At 34.4% G+C, this 25080-nt stretch overlaps 1 protein-coding gene across 2 annotated transcripts in view; it reads right to left on the bottom strand.

Annotated features, from left to right (window-relative positions):
* Positions 1-18980, bottom strand: part of VGlut (Vesicular glutamate transporter) — an 81990-nt gene extending 63010 nt beyond the window's left edge. Inside the window, exons 1-2 of one of the 2 annotated variants that reach the window (XM_065359536.1) lie at positions 18790-18980; positions 3323-3477 (exon numbers count right to left, since the gene is read on the bottom strand). In XM_065359536.1, coding sequence (XP_065215608.1) covers positions 3323-3387 — 65 coding nt within the window. In that variant the 5' untranslated portion in view covers positions 3388-3477; positions 18790-18980. Of the gene's footprint in view, positions 1-3322; positions 3478-13706; positions 13811-18789 lie in introns of those variants that run through there. The other variant, XM_065359535.1, reaches the window with a different exon arrangement.
* Positions 18981-25080: the final 6100 nt, after the last annotated feature.

Below are 25080 nucleotides of genomic sequence, written 5' to 3'. Positions count from 1 at the left end.
TCCATGTTCTATCCAGCTTTTTGTGAAATTGTTGAAATGCGCTTGATTTTCCAAAACGCATTAAGTCCATGTTTTTTAACGCTTGTAGAATCGCTTGTTCCCATACAAACTGATTTTTAAAATTTTATAGTATGTTGTATGTGTGCACCCTTAGGAAGTATCGCCACAAAAATTTTCAACCCCCTCCCCCGCATATTTACCCCTTAAAAATGACTGTTTTCAGTTTTTTAACTTATTTTATGGTATTTAACAATGACGATTGCGAAGTACATTTTAGAAACACCTTTTTTGGACGTATTTTTGACCCCATACCTTTTTCGAAATTTTTGCGGTGGTGCGCCATGTTAGAAAATTGGGAAATGTGTGTGGGGGGGATGAAATGAGAATTTTGGGGAAAATGACTATTAACGAGTAGGGTGTCGTTTTCTTATGATTCGATATCGCTGAGCACGAATATGACGTTAGATTTTGTTTTACACCCCCACAGCCCCTCCGGAGCCCTCAGCCCCCACCTCAATTTTCACTATTTTGGGAATGAAGTTACTTTGATGACGTTGGTGTCGTTGTCTTACAATTCGATACCACTGAGCACGAATATGGCGTCAAATTTTCTCCTACACTGAAACTGCCCATCCGGAACCCTCAGCCCCCTCCTGAATTTCTATTCATTTTTGAAATAAAGTTATGTACCTACTTTGATGAATTTGGTGTCGTTTTCGTTGTTTTCTTATGATTCGATACTCACTCAGCCCTCTCCTAAATTTCCACCATTTTCAAAATTAAGCTGCTTTTACAACATGGAATCTTTTTCATACGAATTTCGCGCTCAGCAGTATCGAATCACAAGAAAACGACATCAATATCATCAACGTAATTCGAAAATACAAGGCAAAAACTTTCAAAAAATCACAATTCCTCAGAAGTGAAATTACAAACATAATTTTTGATAAGAGGTTTTGAATTGAATGGTAATATGCAAGCTGGAAAGGAGAAAAGGCCGAAAAATGTACTTTTCGCGTGGTGTTATTTTTAATTCTTCAATTTGTGCACTCGCGATTGAAAATAAACATTAGTAGTAGGAACCATTTTGTTGGAAATTGATTTTCCTACAAGATGGTACTTTCATTTTTATAATTATCTTATAGTTACCTCATAATTTTCCTGAATGAATGCTCATTTTTCAACATAAAACGTCTAGTGGTTTTCCAAAACGCATTAAGTCCATGTTTTTCAACACTTGTTGAATCTCTTGTGCAACATTCAACTCAACACCGCGTGTTGGATCATATCAAGCTATACCTAAACTTCAATGTTAGGTTGGTTGCATACTCAAAATAAGCCCTCTAATGAAATGGGAGTATGTTTTATGCTTTTTCTCGGAACTTACTTTTGGGACTTAATGCGTTTTGGAAAACCACGCTTCAATTATTTCAAGTGTTACAATGCATTTTTAGATGAATTTAAAAAAATTAAAATTTGGATCAAAATATCAAAAAAAATCAAAATTTTACCAAACTGACGTAGAAAGCTAAAATTTGTGAGTACCTTGTTTTTAACCTTCCAACTGTATTGGAAGCTCATTTGAACTGTTTTGAGCAGCTCTGGAGCCTCCAGCAGATTTTTGAAAGTAGAAATTTCCATAAAATTTTACCAAACGAGGCTAAAAAGCTAAAGTTTACTTTATAGCAGGTAGAGCTTAATTTCAACATGCTAAGTGGATTGGAGGACGTCTAAAGCTGTTCTGGAGTCTCCAGCGATTTTTCGAAAATTCCAGATTCTCAAAAAGTGTCATAAGAAGTCAAAATTCGGGATATCGAAAATAGGGCACGTGCTAAATTTCAGCTTTTCGAGTCAATTTGGTGAAATTTTGATTTTTTTTTGCAATTTTGATCCAAATTTGAACCTCAAAAATGTACCAAAAATTGAAAAATGCACTGAAGCACCTAAAATTTTGGCTGTTGATGTATTTTTGTTTGCTCTTTCGATTCTGGGATACGTTCTTTGGAAGTAGGTACCTACTTAAGAGGACTGAAAATATTTTTACAAACCAGCTACTCGATTACCACTTCTCAAGAAGGCATTTGCGAAGAAAAAAGGTAGGTACATATCAAACCATGAATTTTTCCAACCAGCTTTTAGATTTTCATACCCTTATCGTCGTGTATGTTATTCCAATGGCATGTACTCGTAAGTCATTTTTGAAACCGTTCAATCGATGGATTTCTCTCTCTCTTTCTGTTTCTCGCGAGATGGACACGTGATTGACGCAAATTTACCAACCCCTCGACGTTGAGAAAAAAATCGCTAAAAGAGCGAAGATTGAAGGGTGTACCACAATAGCGTTGAAGACGTAACGTCGACGTTCAGGTTAAGAAGTGGAAAGCTTTTGTCTTCATTATCATTCCAGTTGAGCGAAGATAACACAGCACAAAAGATGGTTATACCAGCCATTACGGCAGCAACACTCCCTTTAAGTCATTTCTAAACGTATCACCCTCTTGCATTTGGTCATCGTGTTGACTAATAATTGATGATATTCAATACGTTTATCGTGGCTTTTAAATAATCGCCCATCATATATGGCTTTAATTACAAACATCATACTTTTGATCGCGTTTTTATATTGTAGGTATGCTTTTAAAATTCAATCCCTCCTCTTCATACATCCCCTTGCTTAATGTGTGCAATTCGAATAGAAATGCCCAACGTTTGGTATTGGTATATTTGCTCGATTATAGGGTCCTATATAAGTTACCTATACTACATACGTAGCCTATGTATGAGTATAATCCGAATACGATCATCACTTAAAGTAGATTAAAGCCGCTCTCCTCGTTCCGGTGTATATTTTTTACGCTTCCGTGGATTTCCATTTGTTGTGAAATAGTAAAGAGAGAGATTTTCCGACGATTTATCATCGTATCAGAGAGAACGTCGCGTCGACGTGTTTCTTCAACAGTATTACCGAGCTATACGTTCAAAGAAAGAATTTTCATCGGGTGATTGTCTTATCAGCAAAATGCAGTTGGCCTTTTAAATTGAATGTCGTCTTTGGGTTCGTTTATATACATATGTGTGCGTGTGGGTAATGTAATGACCGTCGATTTGAAATAATCCTAAGAGGGTCTCGAGGGCGAGTAAACTTGGTACAAACATGTAAGTATGGAACGTTTGTGTGGATTTTTTTTTGAATAATTTTGAGACGAGACATTAAAATCTTAGTGTCTTTCATTATTTTACAACGTATACTTGAACAACGACACTACCAGTTTTAATAAGAAATAAAAGTATTATGTACTTTGAAATCAACTACAATACTTACTGTGGCAAAAAGCCCCTAATCCGCTCCTTCAAAACGTACAGCGTATCCACCGGAAAACTGGGCATTGTGTTACAGTATCAAATCTCCAACAAGGAAAGAATCTTTTTTTTTATTCTTCATAAGTTCATTTTGACTTGTCTTGCATTCTTGCTGGGCTGAAAGTATATAAATTACTTTTATTATTTTTTGTAAGTATTATTCGTGTAAAAATGTGAATCTAAGTTGAAATCAAATCGTTATCATTTTGGCAGCGGATATTTTGGTTCTGTGTTTGTGAAATGTAAATGTCTTTATAGTTGGAAAAATTTTCCAAGTTGGACGTACTCCTGTTTCGATCTTAATTCTGGAGTGAGTGAGTAAGTAAGTAAGTAAGTAAGTAAGTGAGTAAGTAAGTACCTACCTAATTGATAATTTTTCAGAAGTAGACAATTATAGTTTGAAAAGAAGAATGAATGGGAATGATTGTAAAATCGTCCCCCGCCCTCCACTTTGTTAAAAAATGAGAAAATAATATGGCAATCGTGGATCAGCAGTTTCTATGGTTTTATAGGTATGTACCTATTCCTCGAATTTCCTTATAGGTAAAGTAATTTTGTGGATTTGTCAACTTCCCAACTGAATTCTCGATATTTGCTGATGATTTTACAATATTTGCATCCTCCAAAAATCCAACACTGGCTGAAGCTGCTCTTCGACAATCAACAAATAAAATAGTTACTTGGTCAAAAGACAAAGGGCTTCAGCTGTCTGAGAGTAAATCTACAGTAGTTCACTTTTGCCGTGTAAGAGGGTGCAATGACCAAAGCATAATTAAATTAAAGGATACTCCACTACCTTGCAAAAGCCAAATTACATATCTTGGTCTATGCCTTTGAGTATATAATATACATGATATGGAGGGCTAATAAAGCAGGTTCCGTGGAGGATTCTGTAGAGCGCGCTCGACTTGGTTCAGTAAAAGAACCCAACTCATTTTGGACCTTAGAGACAATTTTGTAAAGTAAAAAATAGTTTAATGAGTACCCAAGAAGTTATAAGCCTTCCCTTGAACATTTTTAAACATTTGAACTTCAATTCATCGCTTACATTTATCATTTATCAAAATCGCTATCATAGGTTCTTTTACTGAACCAGATGCTGAATGCTGGATTATTAGCCCTCCATATCATGTATATTATACTAGGGGGCTCCGCCCCCTGGCCGCTTCGCGGCCTCACCCCCGTACTCGTTCCTCAGGCTTCGCCCTCGGAACTCGCTCTTGGGGGCTGCGCCCCCAAACCCCCCTTCCCTCTCCCCTTTCTCACTCAGAACTCGTTTTTTCAAGGTAGACCCCAAGTCCGTTTCCTTCATCGATATTACATTAAATAAATGGATACCCTGCAAGTCCATTTACCCCGTGTCCATAAACAACAACGAAGCTTAGGTGCTTATTTAGTTATTGATGCGACTTTTTTCTGCGCATGGTATCTGATTGGTTAATTTTGATTTTGAATTCAAATTTGGTGGCCGCGTAGATCCGCGTAAATTTGAAGTTGATCGCCTCATCCCCCTTGCAAAACGTTTTGATGGGCATCACTTGCGCCGAACGGATGCGCCTCAATAACCTCACCTTTCCCCTGTGAACTTCGTGAGCACTGCATTTCCCACCCGCCTCTCTACACGCTGTGTATCCATTTAGTGTAATATCGATGGTTTCCTTACAACTTACTAAGCAAAATGAATAATTAAAAAGAGAAATACTCGTCTGAGAAGTATAAGTTGGATTTTTTGTTTACTATTTGATGATAAATAAGATGCCTAGCAATTGGAAATATTCGGCTAAGAAATGAAAGCTCAAAGTTAAAATTGTTCAAAATAATTCGATTTTGATTTTTAATTTTTCATACTTAAACTAAAATATTTTGATTTCAAAATATTTTATAACATATCTACGCATTGTAAGGAAGATTTTGAAAAAAAAATGAGCAAAATCGGTTCAGTTTTCATAAATTTAGAGGTGGGGCCCCAAAAATTGGTTTTTGGGGCATATCTCGCCCCCTATGGTACCAAATCGGTTCAAATTTTGGAATTCAGTTTAAAACGCAATTTGAAAGAAAGTGTATTTCCAAAATTTTTTTATGTTGATTTTAGCCCCCTTTCTCCGAAATTTGAGGCCCTTAAAATCAAAATTGGGCCTTCGCTATAGTTTTCGCATCAAGTACTCGTCGAGGGCTTTCTTTTAAAAAAAAAATCAGCTTCCTAGGTGTTATGGGGGCCGAATGAGAGCCTGGTGAACTTTTTTTGCTAGTAGCTGTATACTATAGATACTCAAAGGTCTATGCTTTGACAACAAACTAAACTGGAAAAACCACGTCAACCATCTAACACAAGCATGTAACAATAGAATAAACCTATTGAGAAAACTATCTAGTACAACATATGGAGCAGACACTCAATCTCTTCTCAGAATTTATAGAGCTCTGATTCGCTCAAAATGTTATTATGGGTTGCCAACTTACTCATCAGCTAAACAGTCAACTCTCAAATCACTGAACACTATTCACAACACAGCTCTTCGGCTGGCAACTGGAGCCCTCAGAACTACTCCTATACACTTATTATATCAGGAAGCATCTGAAATCCTCCCTTCTATACGATCAAAACTCATCCTTTTAAAATTTTTCATTCACCTTAAAACTGTTGACAGTCTCCCTCTCACCATAGACTCAAAAATTGATCCCAATCTTCCATATGCTTATGACTCATATCTCCATAAAGTCTCTTCCATTCTAAGCCATTCAGATATATCCTCTTCCACCATTCTATCCAGAAAATCCTATAAAAACTAAGAATAATATTCTCTCATTTGATACATCATTGCTCGAACACACTCAACTAAATACTCAAATCATCAATAACTTTATTGCTCAGTATAATGATTTCATTTTGTTTTACACCGATGGGTCAAAATCCATGGATTGCTGTGGTTGTTCGGTCATTTGTGATTGTGAGGTTTCACGATTTCCACTTTGGTGCTTGTTCAGTATTCTTTCATGTGAACCAACTATATGCTGTCCTTACATCTTTAAACATGGCAATTGAGAGCAGACTTGACAAAGTTGTGATCTTCACTGATTCACAAAATTCCATCTCACAACTAAGATCTAAATCTAAGCAACATCCAAAACTAATTCTAGAGACTAAGGATACTTTTCGGCATCATGCACTGTCGAGTGCTTTCGGCTACACTCGTTTGACTTGTCTCCAAAAGTGAAATATTTCCTTATCAAAGAATCAAAGATGAAACTCCTGTTTCCTTTTCGTTCAAATCATTCTTTATAATCATATCATTTCATACGAATATTACAGTGGAACCGCGATAAGTGCAACCTCAATAAGTGAAAATTCACGTTAAGTGCAACCAAAATCAATCCCCGGTCCCTACAGTTGATTTACCATGTAAATTCACCTCCATAACTACAACAGTAACTCGATAAGTGCAATGAATTTGGCGAATTTTTAGTGAAAATCATTGAAACCAAAGTAAAAATTTGAAAAATACTGTAAAAAATGTAGAAAATATCCAAAAAATCCTCCAATATTTACACTAAAGTAGTAGAATGTCCAAAACAAATCGTGTAAAATTGAAAAACCGGTAAAGTTGGCATAAAATGGATGTAATTAACGTAAAATCAAATGAAAAATCATCAAAATTGAGTAAAAAAAAGTAAATACTTGATCCGTAATTTATTCACCTTGATAAGTGCAAATTGTGAAAAAATAACCTTGCTTAGTGCAAACCCTTTTAAGTGAAAAACTCAATAAGTGCACCAATTTTTCCAGTCCCTTGAGTTTGCACTTATCGCAGTTCCACTGTATAAGCAAATACTATCAACTGACAATACTGGCAACTTCATCGAAAAATGGTGTTTTAGCCTCCTAGCGGCCTAGGGTGAAACTAAATCTTACCACAACTACCCCAAGCATCTGATTTGCTTATTTGAATTTCGCGGACACGCGAGATTCAAACCAGTTATAAACCAACCAATCAGAGCATTTTTGATAAGAGTTAGTTTTTACCCCGGCCGTTCAGATCACGCTATTACTGCGACAAAAACGCTCAATGTATTTTAAATGGAGTTGCCAGTATTGTCAGTTGATAGTAGTTGTTATAAGTATTTTAACGATAAAACTCGTGTTAGTGCTGTTTCTTTTGAATGTTGATCTGTTTCATAATTTCGTCGACAGTCTTGTACTCAGTGTTGGCGTACCGTAACGGTAACTGTAACGAAAAAACGAAAATAACGAAATTTTTTCCGTTACAGGTAACGGAACTGTAACGAAAACGTTATTTTGATCATGTGATGTTGTGTAACTGAAACGTAACGTAACGATATTTTTCTGAAAGTAACGTAACAAAAAACGGAAAAATTTTGTTACCTTTTTTGTTATTTTTTTAGTTACAAATTACTAAAGAAACCCTTAAAAAAACTCTGATTTGTGAGTAATTTTAGCTGTAGCTATGAAAATTTGAAGTGAAGTCAGAAAAAATGAGTTTTCAGTGCTTTTTTTGTCTGATTTTGAGTGCTGTAACGCTATATTTTTCGTTACACTGGTATTTCAACCTTCTTGTAACGTTATTTTCGTTATTTTTGTCACATTTTTTCCGCCACAAATGCATTTTACATCAAAATATACGTTGAAAAAACACTTCTGTAACGAATAAATTGTAACGGAAATAACGAAAATAACGTAACGAAAAAATGTAAATACCGGTGTAACGAAAAATACTGTTACAGCAATTTTTTCTTTACAAAATACCATAACGAAAAACGTAACTAAAAAAATATCAATTTTGTAATGTAACGAAATAACGTAACGAAAAAAAATATCGTTATGGCCAACACTGTATGTACTCTTGTTAGACAACTTGGTTTCTGAATTCTGATCCAAACATTACCAAAATATAAAGAAAAAACAGCTGTGATGATACTAGTCTTTTGAAATCAATTTGAAGAAATCGTCGACCGTATATAATGGACGAATAATTCAAATGGCAGGAAATGACGCCCACATTTTGGATGCAGAATCCTGGAAACGTTCTGCACATGCGCCAAACATGATGCTTACGGTGCTGGCGGAGAGAGAGACGGTTCCCTGGTTCAACCCACGTTCAACCAGTAAACCGTCTCTCTCTCCACCAGCACCGTAAGCGTCATGTTTGGCGCATGAGCAGAAGATTTCCAGGATTCTGCATCCAAAATCTAGGCTTCACATTTTGTCATTTTTTCCCCGTTGAATTATTCGTCCATTATATATGGTCGACGGAAGAAATGTAAAACTCTTAACAGAACAACAGAAGTGACGTTGTTGTACAATTGTACAAACATTTAGAACTTGGGATGTTTTTCAAAAGAAGATTGATATGATATCACATCAGTCAAAAAGTCAAAGTTGAAAAAATTGAATCAGATTTCCAACTGCTCACTAGGCATTTAACTCAAAGTAGGTATATTATTAAGCAACAAAATTTGTATTCTACAAGAAAGACAATGAAGAATAAGTAATATGTAGTTGATATAATATTCGAATATCGAATATTAGGTATAAATTTATAATTAAAATTAAAAATCTCATTAACATGGAACAAAGAACTTGAAACATTGAAGTCAAACGAGCGTAGCCGAAAGCACTCGACAGTGCACGATGCCAAAAAGTATCCTTAGTCTCTAGTAATTAGTACATCCACTTGCCTCAGAAATCTCATCTCTCCAATGTGACATGGATGTTACCATAGCCTGGATTCCAGCCCACTCAGGAATTTTGGGAAATGAAACAGCAGACTTAGCAGCAAAGCAGTCACCTGTACCAGGAATACCTGTTCCAGTATGTGATGTGATGGAAGCCATATGTTCACAGTTAATTCTCAGCCAAAGCCACACCACCAACATTCAAGATTTAACCAGGAAGCAGATCTCACTATCTCCCACATCTTACTCACCTGTCAAGATCATACCAATTTAAGAAACTCACTCAACCTCCCTAAAACTCTACCTGAAATAGCTCATAACCCTTCAGTCTTACTCTCCTTTCTCCAAAAATCCAACCTTCTTCCATTAATGTAACAGCCTGTGCCTCTAGCCTTGTAGCTGTACACGGCACGGTGATCAACCAACAGGTAACAGGTAAGAATGAAAAAATTTTTTAGATGATGAAATTTTGTAAGCAAGCTTTCATCATTTCAACCTTTTATTTCTGTCTGCATTTTTAAATTCGGATTTGAAAATCCACGTAATCGTTTTGGTTTTGAGAAAATCCCCAATTCTCGAAATGAGTCACCTATGACTCAAATTCATATTTTTATTTTTCCGTCCAACTATTTGAATGAAAATTTTTTGAAGCTCATGCGTTGAATTTATTCTTTACGTTGAATAGGTTTAAGACCTAAAAAAAAAAATCAAAAAGTTGCCAATTGCCTACCTTTCTTACTTTAAAATAAATCTTGAAAAAAAAATCAAGAATTTGAGAGTTTGCAAAAAAAAATTTAGGGCTTTCTTTTTTCTTCAAATTAAAACATAGAAGCCTCCAGCGCGATTTTTGATTTTTCCAGAATTTTAAAATTTTTCCATAAGAAGTGGAAATTAGTTTGAGCAGTTCAAACTGAAGTTGTGGTTTCTTTTTAAAGAGTTTATTCATATTCAAGCCAGTGCACTGGAGGAACCAGAATGACTGGAAATGTAGAATTTCGGTTCGGAGGAGTTGATCCTAGTATATCAGGACTAGGTACTTTTCGTAATTTTTATTGAATGATAAATTATTTTATTTGAGGCAGAAACAGCCAAAAATGGTCAATTTTTAATTTTTTAAAATTCGTCACAAACCGAGAAATCAATCTGGGCTGATGAAATTTTGGTTACCTATTGGGGGTTTAGATCATACTCTTTCAGAAAATTTCGACCTCGCTCAGATGGAACACGGACACCTCGAGAGATTTCTTTCTTATACACTTTTTTCAAGCTAGGATACCTATGCGTGCATTTCAACTCATAGGTAGGCCTTGGAGCATTTTTTTTTCAATTACGAAAGATACTGTTTTTAGAAGTCTTACTTCGCTTGACACATATCAAAATTGGACAAATTTAATTTTATGGTATGGTGTTGGTGATTCTGAATTGTTGCTGTTTTTTTTTCTGAAAAATGCATGTTTTTACCATAAACGCATCCTTAGTTAGGTATCACAAAGCGTGATTAAAAAGTTGAAATTTTAAAATTATAGGAGCTTCGATTTGCTGAAAACAGTGAAATTCTGTGGTTTGACAAATCGATAGGTATTGTGAGAAAATTTTACACTTGGAAGAATCACTACTTACCTGTAATTTTTAAAATAATAGTGATTATAATGTAGTTAAAGGGGTTCAGGGTGTTTGTGCAGTAAAATGGAAGCTAAACGGCAGGGCTGTCAAGAAGGGCCAAAAGGGGGCAAAGAGGACAGTTCACCCCGGGCCCTCACTTTCTGAAGAGCCCGGAAAAAGAAGGGCCTGTGATGAAAAATTCTAAAAACACAAATTTTTGAATGCTTTTGACCTCTCGCTTCGTCAAAATTGAAATTTCTAAAAAAATCATCATTAAACTTTCAAAGTTTTAAAATGAAAAAATAAAACTTCTCGCATAAAAAAATCGTTTTTATGCCTCTCGAAATACCAATTCTCAAAAGGTTTCACCCTCTCATTCAGGCCAGTTCTTTTTTATGTTTCAAAATTAACACCCTAAACAAAAATCTTTCAAGTTCTATAATTTTAGAAACCAAAAAATGAAATCCTTGCATTGAAAAACATCGTTTTTAGTTCTCTCAAAATACAAATTTTCAAAAGTTTTCGCCATTTCTTCATTCCGGCCAATTGGTTCCTTGTTTTAAAATTTGAACATCACATTTGGGCTCCCAAAAATCCAAAACAGAAAATGGCATTTTTTTTTTAGTCATTTATGAATATGATATCAGTCGGAAAAATTCGTATTTTTTCTCGATATCAGTCGGCAAATTTTCATTCGAACCCCTTCCTCTCGGCTCTCCCCCTCTCGAAAACTTCTTTATCCACATTCCACATATGTACCTATAGTTTCGCCCTGCCCAAGGGTATTTTCAAATTGATGAAAATGCATCAATTTATCGGACTATTTTTTGCTTAAATTTTACGTTCAAATCTTTATATATATATCTATTTTTTTTCTCGAGAAATTTGAAAGATTTCCAGCATAAAAACATTCATAATCTTGAATTTTTTGTTTTCACAAAATCTTAATAAATATGGCAGACAGAGTTCAAATTTTCAAACTAACCAATCCCTTTATTGAGAGCTGTCTTTTAAAATTATTTTCAGTTGCGGAGCCATTTTTTAATTGAGGTTTCTTTTCTTTTTTTTTGGTACCATACTTACTTATAAGGCTTGGTTTTTTCTCAAAAATTACTATTAATCCTCAAAAAAAATGGGTTCATTTTTATGCTCAGCAATGAAGATTCAGCAAATAAATTTATTAAGGAAAAAACCCTGCTCCACGATTACTCAAAAATTGTCTGATTTCTTAATCATTTTGATCATTATTGAAACTGATTCATCTTTTTAAAACCTTTGGGTTCAGTTGTCTTGACAAAACAATTTGCACGGCTTTGAAAATTGATAGAATCAATCAATATTTTCCACGATTTCGGTTCAAAATTACTAATTTTTCCAATCTTGTTGGTATTTTCTTGCTTTAGTCCCTCACAATTTACATTGGATAAGAAAAAAAAAATCATGAAAATATGTAACAAAACCAGCAAAAAAATCTGTCAATTTAACAAACAATATTCATCACAAATTGTTCATGATTCACCAAACCAAAATTTATTTTTAAAAAAATCAATTTTCACCTGTGTCATTTTAAGGTAAAAGGTCCCTGCACTTTGACATTTTCAGATTTCTTGCAAAATCGATTCAAAGTTGAAAAATGTCAAAGTGGGACCTTTTTATTTTTTGACGTATTCGGATACTAGACGATCTCCTCTAACAGCTGGTATGATTTTTAGTTCGCGCTCTTAACGGGAACCCCGCGAACTAGCGCGTTGAAGTTAACTACTCAGGCCTATCCTTTCATTTATCGGAATTTGAAATTATTTTTTGCTTTAATCTTCTGTCAGGGGGGAGGGAAAAGTTGAAAAATGATTACATGTTTACAATTTTTTGAAAAAAATCAGAAAAAAATTGAAAATAAAAATTTTTTAAACAAGAAAATGATGAAAAATTGCAATTTGAAATCATTTTTTGCTGTGATCTTCTGAGGGGGGAAGGGGAGTTGAAAAATGATTACATTTTTACAATTTTTTGAAAAAATCAGAATTTTTTCAAAAAATCATGAAATTTTCTACAGTTTTTTCACAAAAGCAAAGAGATATTCTGCAGATGACTTCGCGTACATATTACCATTAGATTCGGCATAAAATTTCCTTCAAAATGAGCTATCAGAGACCTTTTTTAGCGTTCGTTTGACGATTTTAAATGAAAAAAACACTTAAAAATTTTTAAACTCGATTAAGTAACCTGTTTTCGTTCCAATCCACAGAAAGCGAACCTACGTATTTACGGCGTCCCGTATAGGCAAATCTATTAACCTGTTTTCGCTCGAACGAGTTCGTCGCGTCATCCCTACCACTCCACTCCTCCTTCACCACGAATAGCACATTTTTCCAGGTCGAGTCGCGAATCGCTGCGAACATAATTTTCTTCTTCTAATTCATAATTTGACCTCGCGATGTTGCCAATTTAATGGATACATTTTGTAACATTTGATCAATTTTACTTGTACACATGCGCAGGATAAATTTCAATGAGTAAGCGTTACTTTTAAAACAATGTTGCCATATTTACGTCATCGAATCTAGGGGTTCTCATTGAATAAACTTCAATTTCCAATCATTATTATTATTATTGAAACAATATTATTTGTATCGAAATTCAAATTAATTTCCTTGGCTATAAGCAGCTTATTTGAAGTTAAAATGGAAAACTAAGTCTTCGTTAAAACAATATTTAAAATTATGTTTCTCATTAAAATAATTCCCCCTCCCCCCTGAAAATTCAAAGCTGGAATTTTTCTTCGAAATTTTCTTTATTTTCGTCTCGAAATATTTTCCAATTAAAAAAAAAATTGAAAACGTTAACTCTGTTTCCACTCTTCCCCTCCCCAATCCTTCACGTATAACCGCAAAGGCGGAGTAAATTCTACCTCTCCCTCCTCTCCCTTTCCCTTTGACCGCGAAATTACACCGAAAAATAGCTAATTTCGCTTCGATTGAAAATGTCTATACCTCGTTAACGCGATTAAAATGCGATAAAATTTGAGCAAAAAGAAAACTATATGAACTACTTACGGACGGATTGCAGGCAAAACGATGGAAAAATTCGACCTCTACACCGTGTACAGATTACTCGATAGCCGCGAAATAGCCCGCATACTGATACGTTTTTTGATAAGGATCATCGAAGCTGGCGAGATTCCTCGGCTGCGAAAGCGAAGGAGGCTTTAATAATACGCCGACTCGAATTCACGCGCTCGTATTGGCTGGCCTTGTTGAATAGTTAGTATGTTTCTTTTGCGAACCGGGCTTCGATACTTGGATTCGAGGCGGAGCGTACGTATTGAGCAACAGAGCGGTAAATGTTGCAAATTTAACCACCTTTCGTACCCCTTTTCAGACCTCAGACCCCCCCCCACTCCCTCCTCCACCAACATTGGTGTGTAGGTTGTATTTTTCCCGGTTCGTTGTACAGTTCTATACGTCGTGGTGGGTATGGTTTAACGAGTTGAGCTGTTTGCAGGTAAATTTTGTAAAATGGAGTGGAAAGTTTCCCCGGATTGTACGAAATTGTGGCTTTTTTTCGAATCGATATTGATATTTTTGACGAGAGGAAAGGAAATTTTATCCGTTGGAAATGGGTGAAGTGCAGAATAAAGAGGCGAATTTCCAAGCTGGTTGTTAATTTTGCTCTTTTGCTCTGAAATCGTTAAAAGCTGCCAAAAGTTCGATATTCGATTTAGAAATATTATTTTGTTTGAATGAGGAAGTTTTTATAGATATTTTTGGATTTACGAAATCGAAATTAGCCTTTTTTTAAATTTTACTTGATGTCTATCAGCTTTTTGAAGTGTCGCTTCGATAGGTTGTACCTATATTTTGTTTTATAAAAATTTTCAACTTTGGAGCTTTTGTGAAGGGAAGGAGAGAGGGAGATGAAAAAGAAAATTGAACTTTTTGAACTTCAAAGGCCAAATTTTTAATGGAAATTCAACTGTTCAAACAAAAAATTGAGGGTGATATGATACGTGGTTTAAGATTTCTCAAAGTGTACAAAAATGGCATAAATTTTTAAAAAATCATACGACCTGTTATTATTTTAAATCTGGTCGCATTTGAGTTGGAATCATACATTAGTAGGGATAATAATACATTTTTTGGGGCTCAATTTTTTCAAAAAAAATATCCTAAAATGTACAGTTGGGCTGTAAAAACGTTAGGAATCTTTTTTCTCTGTTATATTTCAATTACCAACACATTTTGAAGACCACATTCGACACGAATGAGAAAAAGTGAATTTTTAGAGCTCAAGCAGCTTCAACTCAGAGAATCTTCCATTTAGGGCATTATTACTACTGCGTTTGGAGGACCACGTTTGACAATTTACAGCGTTTTTTGATAAATATGCTTCCCCCCCCCCCCACCAAAAAAAACAGTTTTCATCAATTGGACCTTTAAAACGTAAATTTTAATTTAAATGAGGTTATAGATAATTAATAAGGTTATCCAAAATGATAACTAATGCAGGTCAATCGATTTTTTCATGAATATCATTTTTTTTGGTAACATTTTAAGGAATTCAAAGCTCTTTAGGATCGTTGATATTTTTTTTAGGTGGCTGTTTTTTTTAGAAACTATCACGTTTTTCATGCTTTTGCAAAAAAAAATTGAGAAAAATCCATGTGACTTTGAAATTGGGGTTCAGTTTGTATAGAAAGTATTATTTTTCAGATATTCACTTACGTCTATGAGAATTTTTGCTAAAAAAAATTTTAAATGAGGAAATGTCATAAATTGACAATCATTTAAGATTTTGGATCACGAACAATTTTGGAATTATGATGAAAAATGATTAAATCTAAACGAAGTTGAAGCATTTTGGCATTCAGCTACATATCTTCGTCATATCGAGTTGAAAACTGAATTGTTAAAAATTTGAGAATATTTTCCAGTTGTCAGAAAAGTTTATACCAACTTTTAGAAAAATTCAACATGAAAATATTTGTTTGAATTTTTCAATTTTTTCCACATTTTTAATTAAAATGAGAAGCTTTGACTTTTTCTCCCAAAAAAACTTTTGAAGTGGCATTCATATAAAATAATTATCCACCCTGCAGGTTAATTTCGTTTGCAAAAAAACGTTAAAAATTCGCCAAAAATTTGCTGTTTTTAATTTTTTTAATTTTTACAAGTTTACGAAACCCCAAAAAGAATTTCGGCAACTAAAATTTCAGCTTCGGGGAGGGAGTTTTAAGACATGCTCTTTTATCCAGGTGTTTTTTTTTTCAAATCACAGAAGTGTCAGTTGAAATTGTTGTCAGATTTTCAATCACTCATTTTGGAACTTGATATGATGAGAAACTTGAAAGTTAATCCAAAACACGAGCTCTAGCTTTTGTTGAAATCAAAAAACCTCACAAAGATATAAATCATGATTTTTTTACGTTCTTTCAACACTTAAGTATGAACGATTTTCTCACATTTTCTGAAGAGATTTTTCAAAGAGGCAGATCTAATCTTTTTTTTCAATTTCTTTTTTTTTTTGGATTCGTACCAATAATGTTCATAATTTTTACAACATGACGATTCAATTCTGAAGTCGAGGTCAAGAATACAGAAATACATACGTAATATGTATTGAAATTTCATATGCGAAATTACCATAGGATCTTGAGGTGTGGAAAAATCCATTATTAGATGATTCATGAACATTTCAACTCATTATATTCAGCTTTCCTCTCATTCAGAGATGAAGCAATTCAGCCAATTTTTTTCATCAAGCTTTAGTTACGAGTATAAAAAATATCAGTGCCACCGACAAGGGGGCTAAAAAGGCCAATTTTCCCCAAATCCACGTTGTCCAGGCGACCCATATAGTTATTTGAAAAAGTTTGTGAGCTTCATTTTTCGAAGAAAAAAAAATCGTCATATTTGTAACGTCTATTTTTTAAGAGAAAATGCAGACTTCATTTTGAAAAAAAAATTCAACTTTCATTAAAGAAAAAAAAACGTTATTTTTGAACAAAAAATTCCCAAAATTTTGATTTTTGAAGAAAAGAATACTTGAAAACTTTATTTTTGAATAGAATAAAATTTCATCCGGAAAAGAAACTATCGAGTAAACTTTTTTTTTAAAAAGTCTCTCGTGAAAAAACTTGTAAAAAAACTGTTCATCACAAAACACCCAATTTACTCTTGACCTCAACTTTCAACAATGAAAGCTTCTTACCCGTTTTAGAAAATTGTTTTTGAAACAATTTCTTTAGGAGAAAATTCTTCAAAATCAACTTTTTTTAGGGAAACGAAATTACCTATTTTTTGGGGAGGGAGGAGTGGGCTTCAACGCAGGGAGACATTTGTGGAAAAATTCTGCTTCGTAAACAACTCGTTTTTGACTTCAATGTTCAAAAAAAAAGAACATTTTTTTCTTTGGAGGATAGAGTGTAAGCAATTTTCTGGATGCTCTTATTTTTTTCTCCATGTTCACATTGGCTCATCTTGGCAGGACTGAAAAAAACTCTAAAAATGCATAATGACGATGTTTGTGGCCAACAGCAAGGAAAGTGCCCATAATTGTTATATAGGAGCAGTATTCCAACAGGAAAAAAAATTTTCAAACTGAATTAAGGTGAATCGAAGGAGCATGCAAAAAGTGTTGGAAGTGCATTTTTTAATTTTTGGTGAATTTTTGGCATTTATACGTCTTAAAAAGTTGATTTATGCAGTTCTTATGGCTGTTTTTGAAAATCTGGAATTTTCCAAAAGTTGCCAAAGGCTTCAAAACGGCTTGAAACCATTTCCATTTGGTTCAGCGTGTTGAAATCAGGCTTTTCCAACTTCAAAAGCCTACTGGAGGCTCCAGAATTGCTCAAAATAGTTCGAAACTGTTTCCAATCGATTTTGGAGATCGAAAATAGAGATCACACCAAATTTCTGCTTTCTATGTTAATTTGGTAAAATTTTGATTTTTTTCGCGTTTCTGGGCCTTTGATTTTCAAAAATTTGTCAAAAACAGAAAAAATTGCTTTAGCACTTGAAATTTGTCTGCTGATGTATTTTTGGGTTATTTTCTGATTGTAGCTTTGATCAGTTCAAAAATTTTTTTACTGATTGAGATAGGTAGGTACCTCCCTTGTTAGGCCCCTCGTATATGACGTTGTAGAATATTTTGATTTCGAGATTTCTTGAACCCCTGATTTCAACATAAAATTTTGTCTTAGGTACAAGGGGATGGTTACATTTGTATAGGAGTGCTCTCTGCTGATCCAAACAAATCTTTGCTTTCGTATTGTACCAAATTCGAAAGAGTAGCTCAATTTTTCTGAAACGTGTCCAATTTAGAAACTGAAAAGACGATTGTCCTCAATTGCAAAATTTGAAATTTCAAACCAACAAAAAATCCTCTGATGAAAGTGGATCCATCTTCAAAATTGAAGGAGCTCCTAGCATTGTAAATTTTTTCTACGTAAAGGTCCTCAAAATTTTTTTAAGTTGAAAAGTTTTGTTCAGTTCGAAGGTAAATTCTGGGAAACCCAACTTTTTTGTACTTATTGTGAAATTATCTGTCTTTGAAACTGAATTTAAAAAACCCCTGAAAATGCATTTGCCCGTATATAGATAGCGCCTTCAATTTCCAAGATATGGACTATTTTGTATCAAAACCTTTTTTATTCTACAGTACTTACTTAGGAAATTGTGTCCAAAACACGTGGTGAGAAATATGATTTTTTTCCCTACCCCTTCTGTTTTCAGTGCATGTTTTCCTTCAAGTACATATGCAGACAAAGTTTCGTTAAAATCAGCAAAGGCCACTTCAGATCGTTCTTTTGCAATGCAATCAACAAGTACTTATTCAGTATAAGCAATAAGCATCAATTCTTCCAAAATCTACTCCTTCAATTTGATTGATGATTACTCTCGTTTATCATGTTTCAGCTCATATTTAGACCACAACTAGTTTCAAACAAGTGTCAATTTTTGACCAACTCGGTGCTTCTCTTCGAACATGAATTGAACCACATTTCAATCCCACAAGCTACAGGTAAGTACCTACTTCATTCCTTCACCAAAACCACTCGATACCCCCAAATTGACGAAATAAAACCTCGAAAAATACTACAAATAGGTATTAAGTACGTATTAATAAGATCAAGCTTACCCGAAATTCGAAACTCGTCTCCCTCGTGGCTTATTTTATCCCATCACTTTAGCGCGTGAAACCCGCGCACGATACTTTTAAAAGAATTTCCACACGATTTGTTCGGTGCAAAATTGACAATAGCGAAGTTACATTTCATTTTGGCACGACGACTATGCCAAACGTTTCATTCCGGAAACGTTGTATGAGCGGAAAAGCGCGATAGATGCGGTAGGCGTGCGAAAGTGTAAAATTTTTGAAACAGAAACAACATGGGCGGGATGAAATTTAGAAAACGCCCACATTCTAGTACATAGGTAGGTATACGCTACACAGCAAACTAAATACCAACAAATATAAATATATCTTAAAGCCGGCCGAAATACACCTTTTCAACTTTAATAACGCTGTAAAAATTGCTGAACCGTTTTAAATGAACGACTTTTTTTTTATTTTCGAAAAAAAGATTGCTTTCGAAATATGACGAAGGCCTAAATTAAGGCAGAATTTTGATTTGTTTTTTTCTCTCTCTCTCCCTCTCTATTTTCGTATCGACGCGGCGTTATTTGAATTCTCCTTCCTAGTTCCTGGTTGTAGTATATAGATAGGTACATAATGACATCTGAAATCGTACTAGAAAATATTCGCTCGTAGCTCTGAGAGTCTGACTCTGAACACAGAAACACGATGTAATTTTTTCATTTTTTTTCCTCTCTTTTTACTATCAGCGAAGATTCCAGCGAGTTTCATTTGGCAATATTTCTTAAATGTTGAGCGTTTTTTATGTGTTACTTTTTTCTGAGGGGAGGAGGAGGGGGTAGTGTTTTTGTATTCTAGTCTTATAGAGTTTAACTTCCTTTTCGCTCCGTATTGTGTTCAGCATATTGATTGAAATCTGCGCAAGTTGAGATTTAGTATCTCAACTTGAAAATGACACGTATTTTTATTTTGTCGTAGATATATATTACCGAGCTTTTTATTTCTTTTAACGTTTTGTAATATGGTTTTACGACCATTTAGAACGTTATACTTGAAGATTTACTTACGTGCATAAATGTGTATAGTAATCTGATGGTGATAATATATTTACACTGGTTTTTATTCTTAGGTACCTACGTTGAAGTAGATGGAATGATGCACAACCTAATCCTAAAACTTACCTACTCTTCCGTATCGTGTACCCAGGAGGCCAGGACCTACATGAGTAGATAATTATCATTTATAACAACGATAAAATATACCTACCTACCTACCTACCTACCTACCTATTTGGAATACTGAAAAACAAGCCTGTCATCACTTCTGGGTTTAAATTCTGTTTTATTAGCATACGTAAATTTAAATTTGTTAGAGTTTGAGATAAATTCATTTTGAGAAACATAAAATTTTCAAGGTTTAGGCACCTATTTCATGAAAACTTGAACCAAAAATACAGTGGTAGTAGGATGTTTCGGTTTTGCTGGAATTTTCTACAAAAGTAATAACACCAGCATTTCCGTCCGAGGTCTTTCAGTGGGGAGAGGGGAGTGTGAACCTCATAACTTTGACAGGATTGGCGAATTTTTACGAAACCGTAAAACTTTGACATCTGACGTCATTCCACGAGAGGATTAAATACCTATTTGAATTTTGAGCAAACCTGTTTTCTGTTTCTAGAGTTCTGTTCTGAAAAGAATAAGTTGAAAATTGAGAATCAATATTGAAATCGACGAGCTCAGAGTTGAAAATTTACTGTGAAAGCTCTCTCATGATGATTTCAAAAGCTGAATAGTCCGGCATATGACAATAGGAGTAATTGCACGCCCCCCCGCCGCCGATCCTCCGGGACAACTTTTTTCTTAAAGGGGACATCCTAAGGAACATTTTAAAGCAAAGTTGCCCAAAAAAAAGTTGGCCTTACTTACAAAATGGCGGCCATTTTGATTGACAGGTCAGCCGAAATCGCCGATTTTGCGTTTCAACATAGGACTTGCACGAAATTTTTCAAACTTTACAAAGATAGATCGAAAGATTATGCAAAAATTTATCATCTGTCAAAATTTCAAGTGCTAAAGTGCGTTTTTCGATTTTTGGTGAATTTTTGAAAATCGAATTTTGGCAAAAATTAGGGAAAAAATCAAAATTTTACCAAATTGACCCAGAATGCTGAAATTTGGTATATACCCTATTTTCGACATGCGAAATCGATTGGAAACCGTTTCAAACCGTTTTGAACAGTTCTGGAGCCTCCAGCAGATTTTTGAAATTCGAAATTCCCACAAAATTCCATCAAATTGGAGTTGCAAAGCTGAAATTTATTCTAAAAATTAATTTCAATACGCTATGAAGTACTGCAGGCGAATTTCAAGTCATTTTAGAGCCTCCGGTGACTTTTTTGAAAATTACTGGAGCCTCCAGCAGATTTTTAAAACTCGAAATTCCCACAAAATATCATTAAAATAATGGAGTTGGAAAACCGAAATTCATTCTGCAAACTAAGTTCAATACGCTATGAAGTTGACTGATAATAAATTTCAAGTCATTTTAGAGCCTCCGGTGACTTTTTTGAAAATGACTGGAGCCTCCAGCAGATTTTTAAAACTCGAAATTCCCACAAAATATCATTAAAATAATGGAGTTGAAGGGCCCAGTTCCAAGTCGGCCTAAGTCCATTTTTATCATTTTTGAGTTAGCAGCGCCATCTGGTGGTACAGGTCGGTTAACACCTTTACGACCTTGTCCCAACCCCTGTGCGTTACTTTTTTCGCTCAGGAGCGCTGTTTTGCCGGTTCGAAAAAAAATCTGATTATTCCAAAGTGGCCTAAATCATACATTTTTTACGAATATTTGTATACAAGTGCGGTTTTTCAGAAGTTTTTCAACAATTTTCGAGTGAAGGCACTTTCTCATGTATTATTCATCATGGTATGTACAAGCAGGTGCTTTGAATGAAATTGTTTCAGAAATGTATTAAATTAATGATTCGTGAATTTTTTTTTGAAAAAACGCACTTTTTCAGGTCTTTTTCGAAATTTTTAACATCAGATAATTCCAAAGTGGCCTAAGTCCACTTTTTCTGACTCTTTGACGTGCTCTGGAGCTGAAAATACTCGAAATTAAAAAATACCAATATGGTACTTTAAAGCAGAAAGATCAAGCTTCACAACCATAGGGATTTGACAAGACAACTGTCGCGATCTAGGAAATGGTAGTCAAAAACACCGGAACTAACGAAAGGTCCCGTTGTTATCAGCAATTTTCAACAATTTTCCTTCAATTTTCACAACATTACAGCAATTTTCAATAATTTTCCTTCAATTTTCACAACATTACATTCCAATGTTTATACTGGGACCTTTCATCAGCCAATCATAAACAAGGCGACACTAGCGCGGCGCACCTCTGTCAAGTTCCTATATAATCACATCATTTATTATTGAAGCGGAAGGGCGAGAAAAACAGTTATTTGCGTTTTTCTCGAAACGGAAAAAATGGACTTAGGCCGACTTGGAACTGGGCCCTTCAGTTGGAAAACCGAAATTCATTCTGCAAACTAACTTCAATACGCTATGAAGTTGACTGCTGATAAATTTCAAGTCATTTTAGAGCCTCCGGTGACTTTTTTGAAAATTACTGGAGCCTCCAGCAGATTTTTAAAACTCGAAATTCCCACAAAATATCATTAAATGGAGTTGGAAAACCGAAATTCATTCTGCAAACTAACTGCAATACGCTATGAAGTTGGCTGCTGATAAATTTCAAGTCGTTTTGGAGCCTCCAGTGACTTTTTGAAAATTGCTGAAGCCTCCAGCAGATTTTTGAAACTTTGAATTTTCACAAAATTTCATCAAATGGAGATGGAAAGTTGAAATTTACTCTACACGCCAATTTTAACACCCTCTGAGGACGTCTTCAGGGGTGTTCAAGTCATTTTAGAGCCTCCAGCCACTTTTTTGAAAATTACTGGAGCCTCCAGTAGATTTTTGAAACCTTAAATTCCTGCAACATTAATGTATCAAATGAAGTTGGCAAGCTGAAATTTACTTCGCGGACTACATGGTGGTTTCAAAAGGTTTTGAAGCTTTCAGCTACTTTTAGGAAATTTCAATTTTCCAAACAAACGCCATACAAACTTTCAAAAAGTCGCTGGAGGCTCCAAAATGACTTGAAATTTGCCTGCAGTACTTCGTAGCGAATTGAAATTAGTTTTCAGAATGAATTTCGACTCTCCATCTCAGTTTGATGAAATTTTGGGGAAATTTCAAGTTTCAAAAATCTGCTGGAGGCTTCAGGAATTTTCAAAAAGTCACTGGAGGCTCCAAAACGACTGGAAATTTATCAGCAGTCAACTTCATAGCGTATTGAAGTTAGTTTGCAGAATGAATTTCGGTTTTCCAACTCCATTTAATGATATTTTGTGGGAATTTCGAGTTTTAAAAATCTGCTGGAGGCTCCAGTAATTTTCAAAAAAGTCACCGGAGGCTCTAAAATGACTTGAAATTCGCCTGCAGTACTTCATAGCGTATTGAAATTAGTTTTTATAATAAATTTCAGCTTTACAACTCCAATTTGATGGAATTTTGGGGGAATTTCGAATTTCAAAAATCTGCTGGAGGCTCCAGAACTGCTCAAAACGAGTTGAAACCGTTTCCAATCGATTTCGCATGTCGAAAATAGGGTATATACCAAATTTCAGCATTCTCGGTCAATTTGGTAAAATTTTGATTTTTTCCCTAATTTTTGCCAAAATTTGATTTTCAAAAATTCACCAAAAATCGAAAAACGCACTTTACCACTTGAAATTTTGACAGATGATAAATTTTTGCATGATCTTTCGATCTACCTTTGTAAAGTTTGAAAAATTTCGTTCAAGTCCTATGTTGAAACGCAAAATCTGCGATTTTGGCTGACCTGTCAATCAAAATGGCCGCCATTTTGTAAGTAAGGCCAACTTTTTTTTGGGCAACTTTGCTTTAAAATGTTCCTTAGGATGTCCCCTTTAAGAAAAAAGTTGTCCCGGAGGATCGGCGGGGGGGGGGTGTGCAATTACTCCTATTGTCATATGCCGGACTAGAAAGAAGGTTATAAATTAAAAATTGAAAAAAATTACAGATTGCACGTTTTTTGACATGGGTGGGTATCAGAATTTGTAAATTACTGCAGGGTTCCGTGTCCCGCTGACTTTAGAGGAATTGGAAAAAAATTTGGTATATGTATTTTCAACACTCCAACTTCTACATATCATTCTGAATACACTCAATTTTACAAAATTGCTACAGAGTAAGTATTATTTCTTGGGTTATCATTGATAATTTTCGAATAACAGGCAACTTTTTAGTGAATCTCAGGTAATCTTCGGTAAATTACTGGCAATTTTTTGGTAAATTACTGGTAATTTTTGGTAAATTACTGGTAATTTTTGGTAAATTACTGGTAATTTTTGGTAAATTACTGGTAATTTTTGATGCATTATGTAGGTCGTTTTTGATACCAGTAAATTTTGGTAAATTAGATGGTAACATGGTACCTTTTTGGTAAATTACTGGTAATTTTTGGTAAATTACTGGTCATTTGATGCATTATGTAGGTCGTTTTTGATACCAGTAAATTTTGGTAAATTAAATGGTACCTTTTTGGTAAATTACAAGGTAATTTTTGGTAAATTACTGGTAATTTTTGGTAAATTACAAGGTAATTTTTGGTAAATTACTGGTAATTTTTGGTAAATTACTGGTAATTTTTGGTAAATTACTGGTAATTTTTGGTAAATTACTGGTAATTTTTGGTAAATTACTGGTAATTTTTGGTAAATTACTGGCAATTTTTGGTAAATTACTGGTAATTTTTGGTAAATTACTGGTAATTTTTGGTAAATTACTGGTAATTTTTGGTAAATTACTGGTAATCTTTGGTAAATTACTGGTAACTTTTGGTAAATTACTGGTAATTTTTGATGCATTATGTAGGTCGTTTTTGATATCAGTAAATTTTGGTAAATTACATGGTACCTTTTTGGTAGATTACAAGGTAATTCTTTGGTAAATTACAAGGTAAGTTTTTGGTAAATTACAACTTACAAAGGAATTTTTTGGTAAATTACAAGGGAATTTTGTGGTGAATTACAAGGCAATTTTGTGGTAAATCACAAGACAATTTTGTGGTAAATTACAAGGAAATTTTGTGGTAAATTACAAGGTAATTTTGTGGTAAAATACAAGGTATTTTTTGGTAAAATACGAGGTATTTTTTGGTAAAATACGAGGTATTTTTTGGTAAAATACAATGTTTTTTTTTTGGTAAAATACGAGGTAATTTTTGTAAATTACAAGCTGT

Source organism: Planococcus citri, chromosome 3 (assembly GCF_950023065.1).
Source record: "Planococcus citri chromosome 3, ihPlaCitr1.1, whole genome shotgun sequence".
Lineage (NCBI taxonomy): Eukaryota > Metazoa > Arthropoda > Insecta > Hemiptera > Pseudococcidae > Planococcus > Planococcus citri.
Note: the sequence above shows the minus strand (reverse complement) of the source record. Positions and strands in the feature narration are given on the sequence as shown.